The 17,429-nt window shown below is 46.5% G+C and overlaps 1 protein-coding gene across 5 annotated transcripts in view; it reads right to left on the reverse strand.

The window, feature by feature from the left end:
* Positions 1-17,004, reverse strand: part of stxbp5a (syntaxin binding protein 5a (tomosyn)) — a 43,259-nt gene extending 26,255 nt beyond the window's left edge. For 4 of the 5 annotated variants that reach the window (XM_037244285.1, XM_037244284.1, XM_037244283.1 and 1 more), the window contains exons 1-3: positions 16,479-17,000; positions 16,191-16,372; positions 14,503-14,600 (exon numbers count right to left, since the gene is read on the reverse strand). In XM_037244285.1, coding sequence (XP_037100180.1) covers positions 14,503-14,600; positions 16,191-16,364 — 272 coding nt within the window. In that variant the 5' untranslated portion in view covers positions 16,365-16,372; positions 16,479-17,000. Of the gene's footprint in view, positions 1-14,502; positions 14,601-16,190; positions 16,373-16,478 lie in introns of all 5 variants that reach the window. The other variant, XR_005096592.1, reaches the window with a different exon arrangement.
* Positions 17,005-17,429: the final 425 nt, after the last annotated feature.

The raw sequence follows: 17,429 nt of genomic DNA on the forward strand, positions 1-17,429 counted from the left end.
GCAGTGTGTTACTCCTGATCTGAAGATTTGTCTCTGCATTACATATTTAAAAAAATAAAAATTAATACACAATCACTGCTGGCGCACACACTTATCTAAAATGCTTCAATGAACACGCTTGTTCTACTAAAGACAGAGGTCAGCATGGGGGGGTTTACGGTAATGAAATAAACACAATCAACCGAGTGGAAGTGAACATTTGAGCTGAGGGAAAAATCATAGCCGCAAAAAAAAAAAGATGCACGCAGGGAGGATAATTAGAAGCTCTTTGTAGGTGCACGGGTGAACTGGCTGATTATATTCATTCATTCGTTCCCGGACTCGGTAAAGGGAGGCCATTTGTCATAGCGGGGGGGGGGGGGGGGGCACCCAGCGAATGACAGCGCTGCTCATCATAACGTGTATGTGTAAGTGTGTAGGCGTTTGTGTGTGCTTTAACTACACACAAAATACTGGCTCGCATATGGATTGTAATGCGCTACATTAACTATATAGACCACCACTGCAGCCGCTTATCAATATTTAAAGCATTGCCAACACTGCTGCTCTCTGCGCTCACTGGACATCTTATTAGGTAGACCTGCACCATGTAATACAGTACAAAGGGCTAGAAAAATGACTCGACTTGACCAACAGTATTGTTTATCAAATTTAACTAACCACAAAAAATGTTTAGCAAAAGTCAAAAACATAAAAATGACTTTTCTTTGCACGGGGAAAGAAAGCCACGTCATTTGTACAGATGCATGCTCGTCAGTGGACAATATTCAGGAAAAGTGGGACAAGAGTTACGGCTTTAATTAACATTTTAAAAAGGGCCAAAAGAGCACCCAAAAGTCTAATCAGCTTTTGCTCTCCCGTCGAGCCAGACTTTTGCTTTCAGGCTACAGACGGACGCATGTGTCACTTATTAAGTAGTCAGGTCCAGAACGATTCCTGGCGGAGGTGTAATAGGACCAACTTCTTCAACCAATTTCTTTAATCAAGCCAACTTTTAGTGACGAGCAATTCATCTCCGAGATTAACTTTTTTTTGCTGACAAATGACGAACCTCGAAGATGTAATTAGCACTGTAAATCACTAGCGCCACCGAGACAATCGGTTGACTCGCAGAGCGGATTAAACCGAGACCTTTTCAAATAAGACAACCGATTTGAGAATACACAAACAATGTATTGCAACTGAAATTTTGGGGAGAAAGCTCAGCTTTGGATAATGGATGGATGGAGTTTGACCATGAATAAAAATAACAAAATGGAGATTTAAAAATAGAAAGCAGCCCCGCCGTGCCCCGATGGATATCAAAGTGAAACAACGGCAGATAAAGAATGCATGTCAGCTGCGGGCTAAAAATAAAACCCGAGCGAGATGACACGCCAAGCAATTCTTAAAGCGTTAGCAAGCGCTTCTCGGCGCATCGGCGCGGGACGGACCGGCTGCATGTGTCACACTTGCTGACAGGAGCGTTTTCTCATCTCTCTCGATTGTGTCGCTTCGGGAGGCCTTGTCGCGCCGCTTCATAGTGGACAAGACAAGGCAGCGAGTAATGGACAAAACAAACCGACAACAAGGAAGAAAAAAAAAGTGGGTCATCTTCACATCTCATCACGTGAATTAAAAGATTTTTTTTTGTTGACTGTTAAGAGCGCAAGTACGTCTCATGCAATATTTCATGCTGAAAGTTGAGAATGCTGCTAGTTGAGCTTTAGCCAAGCTTGCAGCTGTCGCTTAGCAACAGCGGGAACAATGACTACAGCGGGATACTAGTTGGCAAGCTAACAATGCTCTGCGGGGACAATCTGGCTGCGAGTTGTACAGACTGACTAGTTCTTGAAGGGCCATGCGACCTGTTCATGTGATTCGGTCCAACCCCTCCCCGAAAAAAAAAGCATTGTTCCACAAAGCCATCAATAAAAGGCGCATGAAGGGAGCAGCGTTGACTGCGACGCGCTCATGAATATCCGTGTCGCACGTGCCGAAGAAGATGGTTGTTGTCATGGGTGCATGCAAATGAAGCGAAAGGCAGCCACAGAACAAACAAACAAAAAATCTGATTTATTTGTTTGGCGCGGGCCTCGTGTAAATACCGTTTTGGCCCGAATATAAGACGATGTTTTTTGCATTGAAATAAGACTGAAAAAGTGGGGGTCGTCTTATATTCGGGGTCTAGACATTATACCGATTTTCACTTGTGCGCAGCTTATATTCGGGGTCTAGACATTATACCGATTTTCACTTGTGCGCAGCGGTAAATTAAAGGTTGCTGGTATCGACTGAGTACGTTGCTGTGATCGTGTGCGTCTTTGACACAAAGTGAGTATATACATTTCATTGTTACTACTGTCCACTGTTGTGCCGTTTGTCCGATCGCGGTTTGCTTCATGTGCACGCCGTTTGATTGACAGCTCCAGCGCCCTCCTTTGTTTGCCTCGCATCATAGCCGTTACGCAGCGGCACGGCGACTAACAGTCGCCAGCAAATGTATTTTGTTGTCTCGATCGATGACTTATGTTTGGTGTGTTGCCGAGAGTATTTCATTTGTTTTGTTTTTTGTTTTTTTGCCAATAATTCAGTAAAGCAATCAAAACTGAACCACGTCTTCCCTCCTGTGTTCTGACCGACACCCGGGGGCGAAAAGAGCATAACTATCCGAGCCAACCCCCTATACAGTCCTCAGGCTCCCCAACAATAGCGGTAGCAGTTTGCATTATTTTATTGCAATGTTTTTCCTGATTCAGATTTGTTTCAAGGCTACAGTTAGACTCCACTTTGATGGTTAATGCAGTTATTGCAAATTTGTTGTTTTATCACAGTAGATTGGTTTATTTACATTTCAAAAACCAGAAGCCATTCATTTACAAATGTGATTGCACTTTAGTTTACATATTTAAATGTTCAGATATTAAGATGTGATAGACAGTTTTTGCATAATTTGAAGGAGGCAAAATAACATGCTTTTTCTCTCGAATATATTGTTATAATAATTTGTTTCAGCTGTAATTATTTTCTGTATAAAAATTAAATTTGATGTTCAAAAAGTATTTTTTCAAACTTGAGTCTTGAAAAAGAGGGGGTCGTCTTATATTCAGGATCGTCTTATATTCGGGCCAATACGGTAATTTCCCCAGGCGTGTTTGATTCATCATGCAGACAAACAATTTCAACATCTTCTGTACTCGAGTAACGTCGCTTATTCAAGTGGGGCCTTAATTTGAGACATTTTCCAAAATCACAAATAGTTATTTATATTAATGAATGATCGCACCTCTACTAAATCACCCAGCTTTTTATTTGAGCTGAGGATAGTTTAAAAATATGAAGACCATTTCAAGGTTTTGTCAAGGAAAACAGGTGAAAGGGCAATTCATGGATGCTTGGGGCTTTAATTTATTATTAAACATTGAGTACAAATGAGTTTCCCACAGTACGACTCACATTTGCCCTTAACGATGATGTGAATCACTGGCTGCTCTTTCTCATGAATAGTCATCAAATATTACGCAAGACGATATTCAAGTCGCTCTCAGTGACCTGTAAAGATCAACAGGAAAACATTGGGTTGTACTCGACCTACGGCTTTTATAATGAAATATTTTCATGGGCGGAAGCCAGCGAATGTGAAGCGATGACCTGGAAACCGATGGATGGAATTAAAAAGAAGAGAGTGAAACCGTGGCAAGACGTTTTGGAAATTCACTGACTGAAGGGAGGGGAGGGTCATGCAGGAAAACAAAGGAATATGTCGAGTCAGCAAATCAGCTCGTGGCTTGCACCAAAATGATGACGTATGAAAATGTGTCAGGAGAGGTGAAACGGAACGAGACGAGAGGACGGACGAGCGGGAAAGTAGAAATTAAAGCTGTGAGCGAGGAGCCTTTTATGGCTCGTTAAATTTCCCTGGACGTTCTCGTCCCCACACGCAACGGCGACGACTCAAACGAGTCAGAGTTTAGCAACTTGGTTCAAATTTGGTGCCAATTAGCAATTTTGGTGGAACGGTTCAGCAAAATTGAAACGACATTTTCAAAATAAGAATATAATGCTCTCTGCCTACATATCTCATCAGACAGAAAAAAAAATGGGAGCATGATTTACAGCAGGGGTCACCAACTCCGGTCCTCAAGGGCGCCAATCCAGCCTGTTTTAGGTGCAGCCCTGCAACAACACACCTGATTCAAATGATCAGCTCATCAGCAAGCTCTATTAAGGCTGATAGCGATCCTGATTATTTGAATCAGGTGTGTTGCAGGGGGGATACATCTAAAACAGGCTGGATTGGCGCCCTTGAGGACCGGAGTTGGTGACCCCTGATTTACAGGATGATGACTTGACTGCAAACGAGAGTGAAGTCGGGAATAAGTTTGCGACGGGAGTTCCTTGTGTCTATGAATAATTAAAGCGTGGACCGGGAGCCAACGCGTGCATTTAGATGGCTTTATGTATTACCCTCTCAAAATGCCAGGCGGCGGGAATATTTGATGGAGAATGGATCATCGTGCCAAATTAATCTTTAACATAGTCGGTCTGTGAGATCATGAGTCCCTCCGCGGGGACCGGAATGAATCCGCTGACAGACGGTTTAAAACCGCGCCACCGCTTTGACAAGAAGAAAATGGACAACTGCAGTGAACTGTCACAAAATCGCAAGTTAGTACTAACATCAATTAACCGTAAATTTTTACAAGTATCGCAATATCTATGCTAATTTACATTAGCCTGTCAATGGCAGTTCTGTCCGAGACAGATTGAAACAAGCACGCTTGCCCTCTATGCGAGAACTATGCAAACTAAAGAGTGCAAACAAAAGAATCCTTCAAAAATATTTAATAGGTTTAACTGTGTTCAGAATGTGTGTGAGGGGTCAAACTCCAAATATGTTCAACAAGGATCTTGAGGACTGCTGTTTCTGTAAACAAACAAAACCATAACGTCTAAAGCAAGGAGGTGTTACGGGGAGAGCCTGGAGAGACACCTCTCCGCCAATCCTGATCCCTCAACAGTGTGGAAAGGTCTGCAGAGCATCACGGGCTTCAAGAAACGAACCCCCCATCCTGTGGAGAGCCCAAGGCTTGCTAACCAGCTAAACAGGTTCTACTGCAGGTTTGATCAGTCCTCCCACACAACGGGACCTCCTGCAGCACAATCCACATACTCACCTCCCCCCACAACTGCTCTGTCCACACCTCTATCAACGTTGTCACCCACGCTCTCTCTTGCAGAGGCCGCGCCCGCACTCCAGATCCGCGAGGAGGAAGTGCGCCAGATGTTCCGGAGACAAAAGATCAGGAAGGCACCGGGCCCAGACGGCGTGTCACCTTCCTGCTTGAAAGTCTGCGCTGAGCAGCTGGCGCCCACCTTTGCACGGATCTTCAACCGTTCCCTGGAGCTGTGTGAGGTGCCCTCGTGCTTCAAGAGCTCCACCATCGTTCCAGTGGTCAAGAAGCCCGCCATCACAGGTTTGAATGACTATAGACCTGTCGCACTGACATCTGTGGTCATGAAATCTTTCGAGAGGTTAGTGCTGAACCACCTGAAGGATGTCACGGGCCCCCTGCTTGACCCCCTCCAGTTTGCCTACCGGGCAAACAGGTCGGTGGATGATGCGGTCAACATGGGACTGCACTACATCCTGCACCACCTGGACACCCCAGGAACGTAGGCCAGGATCCTGTTTGTGGACTTCAGCTCGGCGTTCAACACCATCGCTCCTGACATCCTCCAACAGAAGCTCATTCAGCTTGCGGTGCCTGCCTCCACCTGTCAGTGGATCACCAGCTTCTTGACCAACAGGAGACAGCGTGTGAGGCTGGGGGGCATCACATCTCACACCCGGACCACCAATACTGGAGCCCCTCAGGGGTGCGTCCTCTCCCCACTGCTCTTCTCTCTCTACACCAAAGATTTCTCCTCAGGTGACTCTCCTGTGAAGCTCCTGAAGTATGCAGACGACACCACTCTCATCGGACTGATCCAGGACGGTGATGAGACTGCGTACAGACAGGAGGTGGAGCGGCTGGTCCACTGGTGCAGCCAAAACCACCTGGAGCTGAACCCGCTCAAGACCATGGAGATGACAGTGGACTTCAGGCGAGACCCTTCACCACTTTTACCCCTCACTATCCGCAGTAATACTATTCTCTCCACAGACACCTTCAAGTGCCTGGGAACCACAATCTCTCGGGACCTGAAATGGACCGGCCACATAGACTCTGTCCGGAAGAAGGCCCAGCAGAGGCTGTACTTCCTGAGACAGCTCAAGAAGTTCAACCTGCCGCGAGAGCTGCTGAAGACCTTCTACACTGCCATCATCCAGTCTAACCCTAACCTCCATCACTGTCTGGTTTGGATCGGCCTCCAAACAAGACAAGCACAGACTGCAACGGACAATCAGGACTGCAGAAAAGATAATTGGAATCAACCTCCCATCTATCCAAGACTTGTACCTGTCCAGGACCAGGAAACGTGCAAGGAACATCTCTACAGACCCTTCTCACCCAGGCTGCAGTCTGTTTGAGCTACTCCCCTCCGGACGGCGTTATAGAGCTCTGTACGCCAAAACCAGCAGACACAGAGACAGCTTCTTCCCCCAGGCTGTTGCTCTGATGAACTCGCACCACTCTTAGACTCTCAGAGTCATTACTGTGCAATAACATCCTGCTCTCCACACCTTTTTTGAATTGTCTGCACTGTTTGTACTATGTGTCCTCTCTGCATCCATTGCAGCCTGGTCATCCTGGAAGAGGGACCCTCCCATCTGTGGTCTCTTCTCAAGGTTCCTCATTTCCCCTAGCTGGAGTTTTGAGTTTTTCCTTGCCCTCTTGGGAGTTTAAGATCAGGGGATGTTTGAGAATATTTGCCATTTTTCACATGTCCTGAGTGTTGTTAGTCACCTAAATGTTGAACAGAGGCTGTGATTTACCGAAGTCAAATTCCTTGTTTGGCACGCTCAAACATGGCGAATAAAAACTCTTGAATCTTGAATCTATTCGTCATCAGATTTCATCAGCACTCAGAATTCCATGCGTGTACCCATAGCCTCTGGCAATGCTATCAAACAAATCTTTGCAGCTTAGCCACGCTTGGCCGCCACCAGAAAGATTGTCAGTGAGCCGACCAGTAAAAGAGCCCGTGATCCTCTTTCAAGGACATGTAGCTGTAAGGTGCCAATCAGCTGTAACACTTGACTGACAGCAGACGGACGGCTTAAGGACGGGTTCTGTGTCACCTTTGTCACAAACACTGCAGGAAGTCTCATGGGAGAAAAGTATTCTTCAATAGCCTGCCAAAGGTGGTTGTAGTTAAGTTAGTCATCGAGTTACCTTTCCGCTGTAGGAACGGAACTCATAAACCGAAGATGTACTTTGATTAGTAGTATTAGTCTGACTTACGACCTGTGAAACGTTATTTTTTTTATGGTCGGGAATGATGGCGCGTAGTCATTGATGCACAAGTCAGTCAGGGATTGGGCAACCTCAAAATTATTACAATTTGGTTAAGACTAGAAAAGAGATTGGATGCGGAACAGAGAGACATAAGCGCTGAAACTCCACACGCAGATTGTAATGGGGGAGGGGTTGGCAGTGGTGATGCTACAAAGGCGGTTACATAAGTCCAAAGGATTGACCCCCCGCTTGTGTCTTTGAATGAATGAATGAATGAATCTTTATTTCGAACATGATTTAAAGAATAAAAGCAATAAAAAAACGATCAACAAAAAAACCCCAATATATATAACTGTTCGAAAAGGAGTAGGAAGAAGCCTAAGCTTATCATGTCCTACCCCTATCCATCACTTAGTTCCAAGTGAGAACACTAAAACTACAAAAGAACAAAAGAAAAAAACATGCGGAGAGTGTGCAGGCTGGGGAATACCCTGGCCTTAAGGTGTTAGTTATTTTTAATAATAGTAATTTTAATGTTAGAAATGTTTTGATTCATTCCTGATTTCTTACTGGATATAGCTAGCTAGCTAGATAGATTACTAGCTAGTCAGCTAGCTAGATGGCTAGCTAGCCAGTCAGATGAATTCTAATATATACTGGACGTCTCTTCTATTTTATTCAATTTATTCCTTTGCAAGGTTTGTTGCACGATTCTGCATATAATCAGAGTACTTTAACATTTTTTGGAGTCGGCCAACAAGCGTCAAATTCATTTTGAAGAAACGCCACGGAAGCATTAACGCGGAGACCTCTGGGAATCGCGGCCCCACCGGTCTTATTCAAAAGTGATTTCAGGGAGTTGTGTCAGAGGCAGAGGTGTCGCGTCGCATCAGCGTCCAATCATGGCGAGCAAACAAAAAGTCACGTCCAAACGCAAATAGAAACAGACACTCGATTGCGCACAATATGCTGACGCCAATGCAAAGCTTTCGCTGCATACTGGCATTTGCTCTACCTGAACACTCCCAAAGGTACCTACAGTAAATGCACACACACACACACACACACAAATACACACTCAACACAGCTTGCTACAATGGCTTGAGCCATTAAAAATTCATGCCACTGCAGCAACAGTGTCTAAAAATGAGCATTGGGACCAGCTGCTGATGAGCGTGCAGAGAGCTGGGGACGCAGCATGATACGGAGGATGGGAAGTGTCTCCGCAATGTCAATTTATGAGCGAGAGCATGGAAAATCATTTGGTCGCCCCATGTAAGAGCATCGCGTTACAGTGTGTCTCAGCCAGCAGAGAGACCGGCCCCACACAAAGGGGGTTAGCCCTCCGGATGCCAACGGTGTCACCGAGCGTGTGCTAGCCGTTGTTTACGCTCGTCGTTTTATTGGCAATCCAATCAACGCAACCAGCGATTTTATGCGAAAGCCTCGCCGGGCGACGGACAGCAAGAGAATACAGGCCAATAGAAGCCAATCAAGGCCTAATGGGGGTCGGTTGCGCGGCTAGCCGAGACCTCTTGGGCCGCCGCGCTCATCATTCACATCCACTTGTGTCGGCGAGATAGCGAGGAATTGTGGCTTATCAAACAAATTACAGGCCAAATCAAAGCTGCTAGGTTTTCCCTCCCCTCTCCGAGACTGCACTTCTTATGAGTCACACCAGTCCGATTGGCGGCTTCGGCCCCCGGACACGGCTTCGATTCCAAATGGCCTCACTTCTAAATTCTGCAAGCCCTACCCCCACACAACACTGAGTCACACGGCGAAACGGCTGCGATCGTTTCTGGCGGCTCTCCATATACAGACGCTTCTTCCTTGCCGTGTGACTTATTTTCCTACTCTTGAAATTTCTCCCTCCTTTTGCTCGCCGCAACACTTTGTCTGGGAACAAATGTAAATAAAACTCTCTTGTGACAAACACTGCGGCCAGAATTGTCCGCTTTGAACCTTTAGCCCACTCGTCCCCCCGGTCCCTCCTGACCTCCTTCACATCACATCCACGCCACGCTTGGATCGGACAGAAAAGAACAAACGCCCCCCCCCCGGCTGGTTTTGTTCTGGACACGCTCATGCATATATCACACAAACATACGTAAATACCAACAGGCTGCAGTAGGGGAGGAGCTGTGTTTATATCAGCCATGTGACATGGCATTAAAGGCTGAGTCATGCCGTCATGGGACACATGAGTGTCTTCCCTACAGCGGTCTTGGCATGATGGCAGATTTGAAGGCAGCCAGCAGAGTGCGTGTGTATCTGTGTGAAGGGTTTTAACCAGCAGGGATGAGGCCGCACGTCAAGACTAGCATGGCTCTGTTTGACAGGCGCCGTTAAGTGCCAAATCAGGGGGAGAATCACAGCCTCCACCGCAGCAAGCCAGCAAAAGGCCACCCGGACGCATTCAAGTAAAGTTCATAACAAAATGCCATCCAGTCAGGCTGCCAGCCGCCAGGAGTATTTACGCCTACAATGTTAGTTTCGTGTTAAAAACAAAACAAAGTGTAATAGCAAGCTAATTTTCACAAGCTAGGATAACAACGCAGTTGCACTGTAATCTGTTTGATAAAAACAAAACAAAAACAATGTATAATAGCAAGCTAATTTTGACAAGCTAGCATAACAACGCCGTTGCACTGTAATCTGTTTGACAGAAGAAATTTGGGATTTTTAAAAATCTAAATGTAAGTAGCAATAACATTTAGATGTTTCTGTGCCATCATAAAATAAACGTTTTACATCATTTGCTTAGGTAGCGTACACTAATAGAAATAGAATCCTTGTCTGCACTAGAGGCTATTTGGTAAAGTTAAAAAGAGTAAAAAAATAAATAAATAAGTCAAATATCAAGCGATAGTGTGTGCTCCACGGAATGCCCAAGAGCAACATTATCCACATGGGCAGGCCGGCTGTCCAGACTTGTTAGCGACTGCAGACGCAGACGCTAATATTCTCCAGCTGGAGTTGTTTAGAAGAACACGAGGAAAAGTAATAGCAAGCCCTGAGCAAAAGAAGGTAAGTGCATGTTGGCGCGAGGTTCCACGGAAGGAACTGAAGCACAGAAGCCGAACACTGTAGTCGGGGTTTCTGTAATTGGGGGGGGGGGGCTGCAGAAAACAGATTTACCTAGACCAGGGGTCACCAACCTTTCTTAAACCGAGAGCTACTTCCTGGGTACTGATTAAGGCAAAGGGCTACCAGTTTGACACACACTTCTGAAATAGCCAATTTGCTCAATTTGGCTTTCACTGTGTTATTATTGTCATTTCCAGTTCACATGTAAGTGTGATTTTAACAAGAATAGCAAAAATACAGTCAAACCTTGGTTTTCGACCACCATCCATTCCAGAAGGCGGTTCGAGAAGCGAATCGGTCGAATTCCGAATCTATTTTTCCCATTACAAATAATGGGAAAAAAATTAATTTGTTTCAAGACAAAAAACCCGCCTTTTTTTTAAAGCATTTTTTCATTTGCGCATATTTGTCCGATCGCGCAACTGCAGCGCACCGCCGAAGGCGCAACCGTAGCGCTGGTCCCATTATTGTGACAGAGCCGTCGCTGAAATTTAGAAAATATTTTTCAAGTCCTGATGTACTTTCCAAAATTTAAGTGGACCTCAGTGCGCAGGGAGCTTAATTTGGTCCTATCGCGAAACCGCAGCATGCCGGGTGCTCATTGTCGCATTGCTTTAAGAGCGTCTTTGTGTTTTAGGATGGCTTTACTGCTCCCACTTGCTTTCTTTGGAGGCATGATTAGGGGTTAATACAATCCTCAAAGTAACGAAAATACAATAACAACGGAGTCAGTCGGGATCCGGGCCGCGCGGTCGGGTTTTCTCGGGTCCTCACGGCTCATCTCGCGAAGTTCGACCTCCGAATTTTGTTCGACAACCAAAGCAAATAAATCTCGAATTCTTTGTTCGAATTCCGATTTGTTCGAGAACCGGGACGTTCGAAAACCGAGGTTTGACTGTAAAATAAATAGATGCAGCTCACTGACAAGTGCTGCTATTTGAGCTAATTTTAGAACAGTCCTGCGGGCGACTCATGCGGTCCTCACGGGCGACCTGGTGCCCGCGGGCACCGTGTTGGTGACCCCTGACCTAGACGGATGCAACAACATAATAAAAGAAAAATATTGTTTAAAAAAAAAGAAAAAATACTGATGAGCAAAGAATGGCTCATCTCTACCTTAATGACGCAGGCTAACGAGGCCTGTCGCTAATTAGCTGTGTCGTTTTAATGAATGCCGAGACAATTAGTGGATGGATTGATAAGTCAATCGCCAGAATGAGAAGACGTTTTGATTAATTGTGAAAGATGACTCCTGTGCCGCGCGTTATGTTGCAGCTTAATTGGCTTTTTCCTGTGTGGTTTTTTTTGCCAAAAATGTTCGCCGGGCGGGTGCGGTTTTATGTTTGTGCTTGGAACACAATGAGGGTTTTTATCACATTCTAATGTAAACGAATGGCAAGCTGGTTGGCTAATTGAATCTGTTGCTTCCATTTTTTCCAATTAAAGTTAACTTTGAATCAGGCTGGCGAGTATGTGACGCTCTGACCAGAAATATTTGGATAAATGCGAGTAGAAAGGACAACATTTTACGGTGCCTTTTCCAATTTCCCCCTTGGGTCATTATTTCTGTAAGCACACCAAAAGCCTCCCTGGGAATTGTCGTTCCAAACGTGAGGCTCGGATGTCACCGCTGTTTGTGTGCATAGCCCAAGTAATTAAAGGTTGCATTTTTTATCGATTCAGCGCAGTGAAGTTCTGTGTCGCTGTCGTGTATGATTAGCCTGACGCTGAATTAAAGAGCTGGCGTAACGTGAAGCCTTTATCACAGGTCGGACAAGAAGGCTATCGATGTACGCTACGTTGTGGCTAGCAAGGGCTTCTATACTATTATCTTTTGGTCCAATTAGATCTCAGCTTCATTGTGTTGCCATGTCAATCTAATCTGCCTTTGAAATCAATTTGTATAGTAGGGGGGGGGGCTTTCAAAATTAGAACAAAAATGACATATTTGTTCAAACTTTGAGTCGTACAGGCTTTGAGTGGGATTTGAAATATATATTTCAAATAGATACCACACATTGTGATTCCGCAGCGACATAGACGGACGCGCGTTCACTTTGGGAAATTGACAGTGAAGAAGCGGCGGCGTAGCGGCACCGTGAGCGTACAGGAGGATATCGAGCGTGAGCCGTAATCGATAGGCAAGGTAGTGGACCACACAAGCGGGCCCATCGACACTGCAGCAGAAGCAGAAGCTCTGCTCATAAATCCTCAATTGAACCTTTTCGTCCTTTAGTTTCAAAAGGGAGGACAAAGTTGGATTATATTGTATTTAATTTCAATTTATTTCAAATTGAAGGGCTGTCTGTCAAACAACTTCATTGATAACCTTGCATGGGGCTCATCAAGATTTTTGAAATCAGTCACTCGTGAGGGCGCATAGCATCCCGAATCACGATGACTCATTTGAAGAGCGACGGCCGAGCGAGCGTGTGTGCAACGCTGCCTCGGATTAAAGCTAATACTCCCCCAAATCTTTCCATTAAGGGCCCGGTAAGTACATTTCAAAAGTCATATGTCTCGGTTAAGCGTGTACACGACCGGGGACCCCTTGTGGATGCAAAGCCGAATGGATCCCGCACAGCGCCATCCTATTTGGCTCGCTTGTCCGACCAAGCGAAAGGACTTTAGTGGACAAGCCTGTCAGCAGACGCCGCGGCAGCGAAAGAAGCGGCGGCTAAATTGTTGCGGCACTGTAACAGGACAATTTGTTTTCCATTTGTGAGAAGTGGTGGAATGGAAGTCGCGCTTCAGAAAAGCATGAAAGATGCTTTGATTAAGTCACGGCTAAAACATTCATACACACGCATTCACTGCTTTCCTTTTTGTCTGCTAGCTTAATGCTAAATATCCATTCACATACACACAAAAAATCACATATATTTTTTAAAAATCTATCTATCCAGTCACATACGGATAATGTAAACATCAGCCCATCCATTCATAACGTCTGCGTGAATCCCCCATTAAGTTTCAATCGTCACTTTAGCGGATGGATGGATGCGCAATGTAGCACATACTTTATAGCTGTTTTAGAGAAACAATCTTTCAAGGGCACCGGTGACAAATTGAACGAGTCAATTCCAATATAAATATCCAAACCGCACGACACCACTAGGGAAAGGGAATTCAAACACGTTATGAAAACAACTGGGAATTCTGAGTAGCCCCCGATGGCCTGAGAGCGCGACCGCACATAGATCAATAACAATTCTATTGGTCAAGCCAGTCATGGCCTTGAATTTACTGATTTCGAAAGCGCTGGGCAGATTACATTGGCATGGCAACACACAGAAGTTAAAATTTGATTGGGCCCCCACCAAAAACAAAACCCGCCTACCTCATCTCCCATCGCAACATGAAGTCTCCATTACGTCTCCATTTGTGCACACTGCGCCGCTATCGCTTCCATCAAACAAAGGAGACGCACGACTCCCACTTGACTTTGACTCCAAAAAAACTTTTTGTTGTTGTTTTTATCTGAGCCAGCAATCAGTCAAACCCATCCCTCAGTTCCATTTCAAAGCCGCCGGTTCTCAGGCTGGCGGGAAGCTCACTTCCTGTTTAATTTTCCCCAGTCAGGTAGCCCAATAAAAACTCCATGGCCCTTAAAAAACATAAGCACCAACGTCTAACTAAACCCACGTGAGTGGCTGCGAGGGAACGGCCAAGCCATCAGCTCTCGCTAATGATCTGGCGCGGGTTGCCGGACAGGCAAAGGAACACACGGAGGACCTGTAAAAGCAGCCTAACAGCGGCGAGCTCCCCGGTGTCCTCTGAAGTCGTACGACTCCCTGCGGCGGCGTTTGTTTGCAAGCTGTTGTCACTGTTTGCTCGCACGCTCTGCTCATATGTCACTTTTGCTAACTTTTATGTGGATTCACACGCCATATTCAAGTATAAACACAGATACTGGTGACAACAACACGAGTGAACACTGCACTGTGGACGTTCACTTACCCACCGCCAGTTTCCGGGGGATGCTGAGATTTTAGGGGTGTCACGGAAGGAACAAGTGCTCAAAGGATACAATCTGAGCGCCCCGCTTTGAGTGCCGATGGCCAGGATCTTCTGCACGGGGTCGAACGCCATGGACGATGGCTGGTACGGGAAGCCATGACGGACGGTCTGCACAGAGACAGGAGAGTTTCAATTAGCATTCGACAGCTGCCATGTTACTTTGGGAAATATCGCGCACCTGGTCGGGGTAAACAAACACAGCAGATGGATGTGGAAGTGGAAAAGCCAAAGGCGGCGTTTGAATCAATCCCTTTCCACTATATCATGCCCAATCTATGCTAATTTACATTAGCCTGTGTATGGGGTTTCTCTTTGTGCGTTAGCATTAAGCTAGAAGACTTTGAGATGAATAATTGTGAACGCAGCCAATGCACTTGACGTCAAAGTATTTGGCTTGACTATTTAGGATGCTTTTATAATCACGGCTCTATTTTGAGATTCCGACTCTCGTTTTTTTATGGTGTTTTTCCTCTCTGTCACCGCCTCCCACATGAAGTCGTGATTAAGTCTGAAGATACAGGAAATCTGCAACAAATGCCAAGATTGTACCAGTTTTTTTTGCTCCTCTGTAGGTGTGCAACTGTGGCTTTATGACATCAGTCATCTGGCAGTTTGTTTGCTCAGTGGCAGAAGGCAAAGGTTGTTACGTAAGAGAATCCCGGTGCAGCATGGACACCTGCCGTGCTTGCAAACGAGCCGTGGTGTGAATTGCGCACACCGGCCGCCACATTAGGTACAGCTACCTTCACAAGTGAGTGAGAAGGGTTTCGATTCACGACGCTAGGAGACAGATTCCGTTTGATTGTTGCAGTTTGGAGTGGCATGGAAATATAATATGTCAACACTGAGACTTCATAGCAATTTACATGCAATATCTACCCTGCCTGCATAATGCCACAATCGCTGAATGAGTTAAGGGGAGCGAGAAAACGGGCCGTGGCAGCCGAGCGGACTGTGGAGCGTAACGCTAACTCCACGTTAGCCCAGCCCACACGGCATAGTGTAAACATTAAACAAGCGCGCTACTTCACGCCACAGGACACAGAGACCGAGCAACCACAGAGCGTGCGGGGCGCATGCTGCATTATTAACCCCATCCACATGCTGTTATTGTGGATGCTGTGGAGGGGAGGGGACCAAACCTTTCTATTGCTTCCATCTGATTCCGCTAACAGACCTCACTGAGATGCCATCAGTCCCCCCGCCCTCCCAGCCCCAAAACGGATCAATGACGTTGGGATAAAGTGCAGAAGAGGGGCCAACGTTCACGCACACGCGTCCCATTCGCCACCATGCCGCTAATCCAACGCAAGCTGATGATGCAAGAGGGGATCAGCGTGTAGCTCATCCCCTCCAATATGACACTTGACGCCCAAAACACGCCGGATGAAAACAAAGAGCCCCGATGTAGTGTTTCAATGTAAATGAGCAGTGGTGAAGCGGCGGGACCTCAACGGGAACTTCAATTGGGTGTCTGAATCCTGAACCCCACATAGGCCAAGAGCGTTTGCCCCCCCCTCCCCTTTCTTAAAAATACACAAATCCTCAAAGTAGCTGTTGTTCAAAACATCATTCTCATCCATTTGGAAATAACCCCCCCGCCCCCTCCCATTTGTGCTCCATGCTGACATCCGCCCAGCAAGATGATCATCGCACGGTGATGACATGGCAGCCCACACCATCCATTTCTGCTTTTACCTTACAGAGCTGGAAATGCTCCGACTGGAGCTGCTCCTGGACCAGATGGTTCTCCTGCAGCCCCACTTGGACCGACGGGTTGGAGGAGGACGACGAGGGGGCGGAGGAGGACGAGGAGGAGGAGGACGCCTCTTTCAAGCCGTCCAACACCTTCCTGATGTTGAACTTCTTCATTTTTGTCACTGCGCAAAGGAAGGGAGCACACGTTGGGCATGAGTGCAAGTGGCAGGAGGTGTGTGTGTGTGTGTGTGTGTGTGTGTGGGGGGGGGTTAGAGGACGGCCACTTACATGCACACGTAGTCTCTCTCTCTCTGTCGCTCGCTCTTCCTCTCTCTCCACCCGGTAAATCTCACGTTTTAGTGCGCGTATTTCTGCAAGCTCTCCATCCTGCAAGGCTCGAGCCACACAGTCTTGTTCGGGATCAATGCGGAAAGCAAAAGAGAAAAATGACAGAGAAAAGGACGGGGAGGAGGGAAAAGGGAAGAAGCTGCTGAGATGCTGATGCGGCGGTCGCTCGGTCGATCGGTGCGGCGATGTGCTCGGACCGTGGCCCCACTGCGTCTCTCCGTGGCTCGGCTCGTCCTCCTCCGCTTGTTCCCTCCCCTTCCCTCTCTCTCCCGCTCTCCCTACCGTGCGCATGCGCAATACTTGGACGCAGAATCCCGCCAGCCACCTTGCCTACTGCTCCCACCCCAACCTACCCACTCTCTTCTTTTCTTCCTTAATCAATCCATTCTCATCCACTTTCAGTTTGTGCTCTACCGCTCCTGCTGAGTCTGATGATGTTATGGTGCGGTAAACTGGAACCGCCCCCCCACCCACCCAAGTACAAAGACTTCAAGACTATACTTGAAGACCCTCAATTGAATTCGGTTTCTAAATGCTTGAAGATAATTGCTGAAAACTGAGAACTAAAACTATGCAGCACTCAACTGTGGCAAAAAGTTAAGACCGTGTCAAGATTATGAATTCAAGGAATTTGGACTACGTCGTGATAACTGCAGGAGATAGAAGATCCAAGAGTCTACATCAAGTCAAGGCTAAGAACAAGTCAAGACAGGGTCAAGACATCATTTGCGTAACGAACCAAAAATCAACCATAAATGCGGCCTCGATTCCGACGTGACGTCGAGAATACATTCGAGGCGGCGGAACAAAAAGGTCCTTGCGTGAGGACGATGTGAGAAAAAGAGGAGGCCGGTTGGCGGGTGAGTGTTACATCAGTGATTTAATTTAGCG

This window comes from Syngnathus acus, chromosome 24, assembly GCF_901709675.1.
Source record: "Syngnathus acus chromosome 24, fSynAcu1.2, whole genome shotgun sequence".
Taxonomy (NCBI): domain Eukaryota; kingdom Metazoa; phylum Chordata; class Actinopteri; order Syngnathiformes; family Syngnathidae; genus Syngnathus; species Syngnathus acus.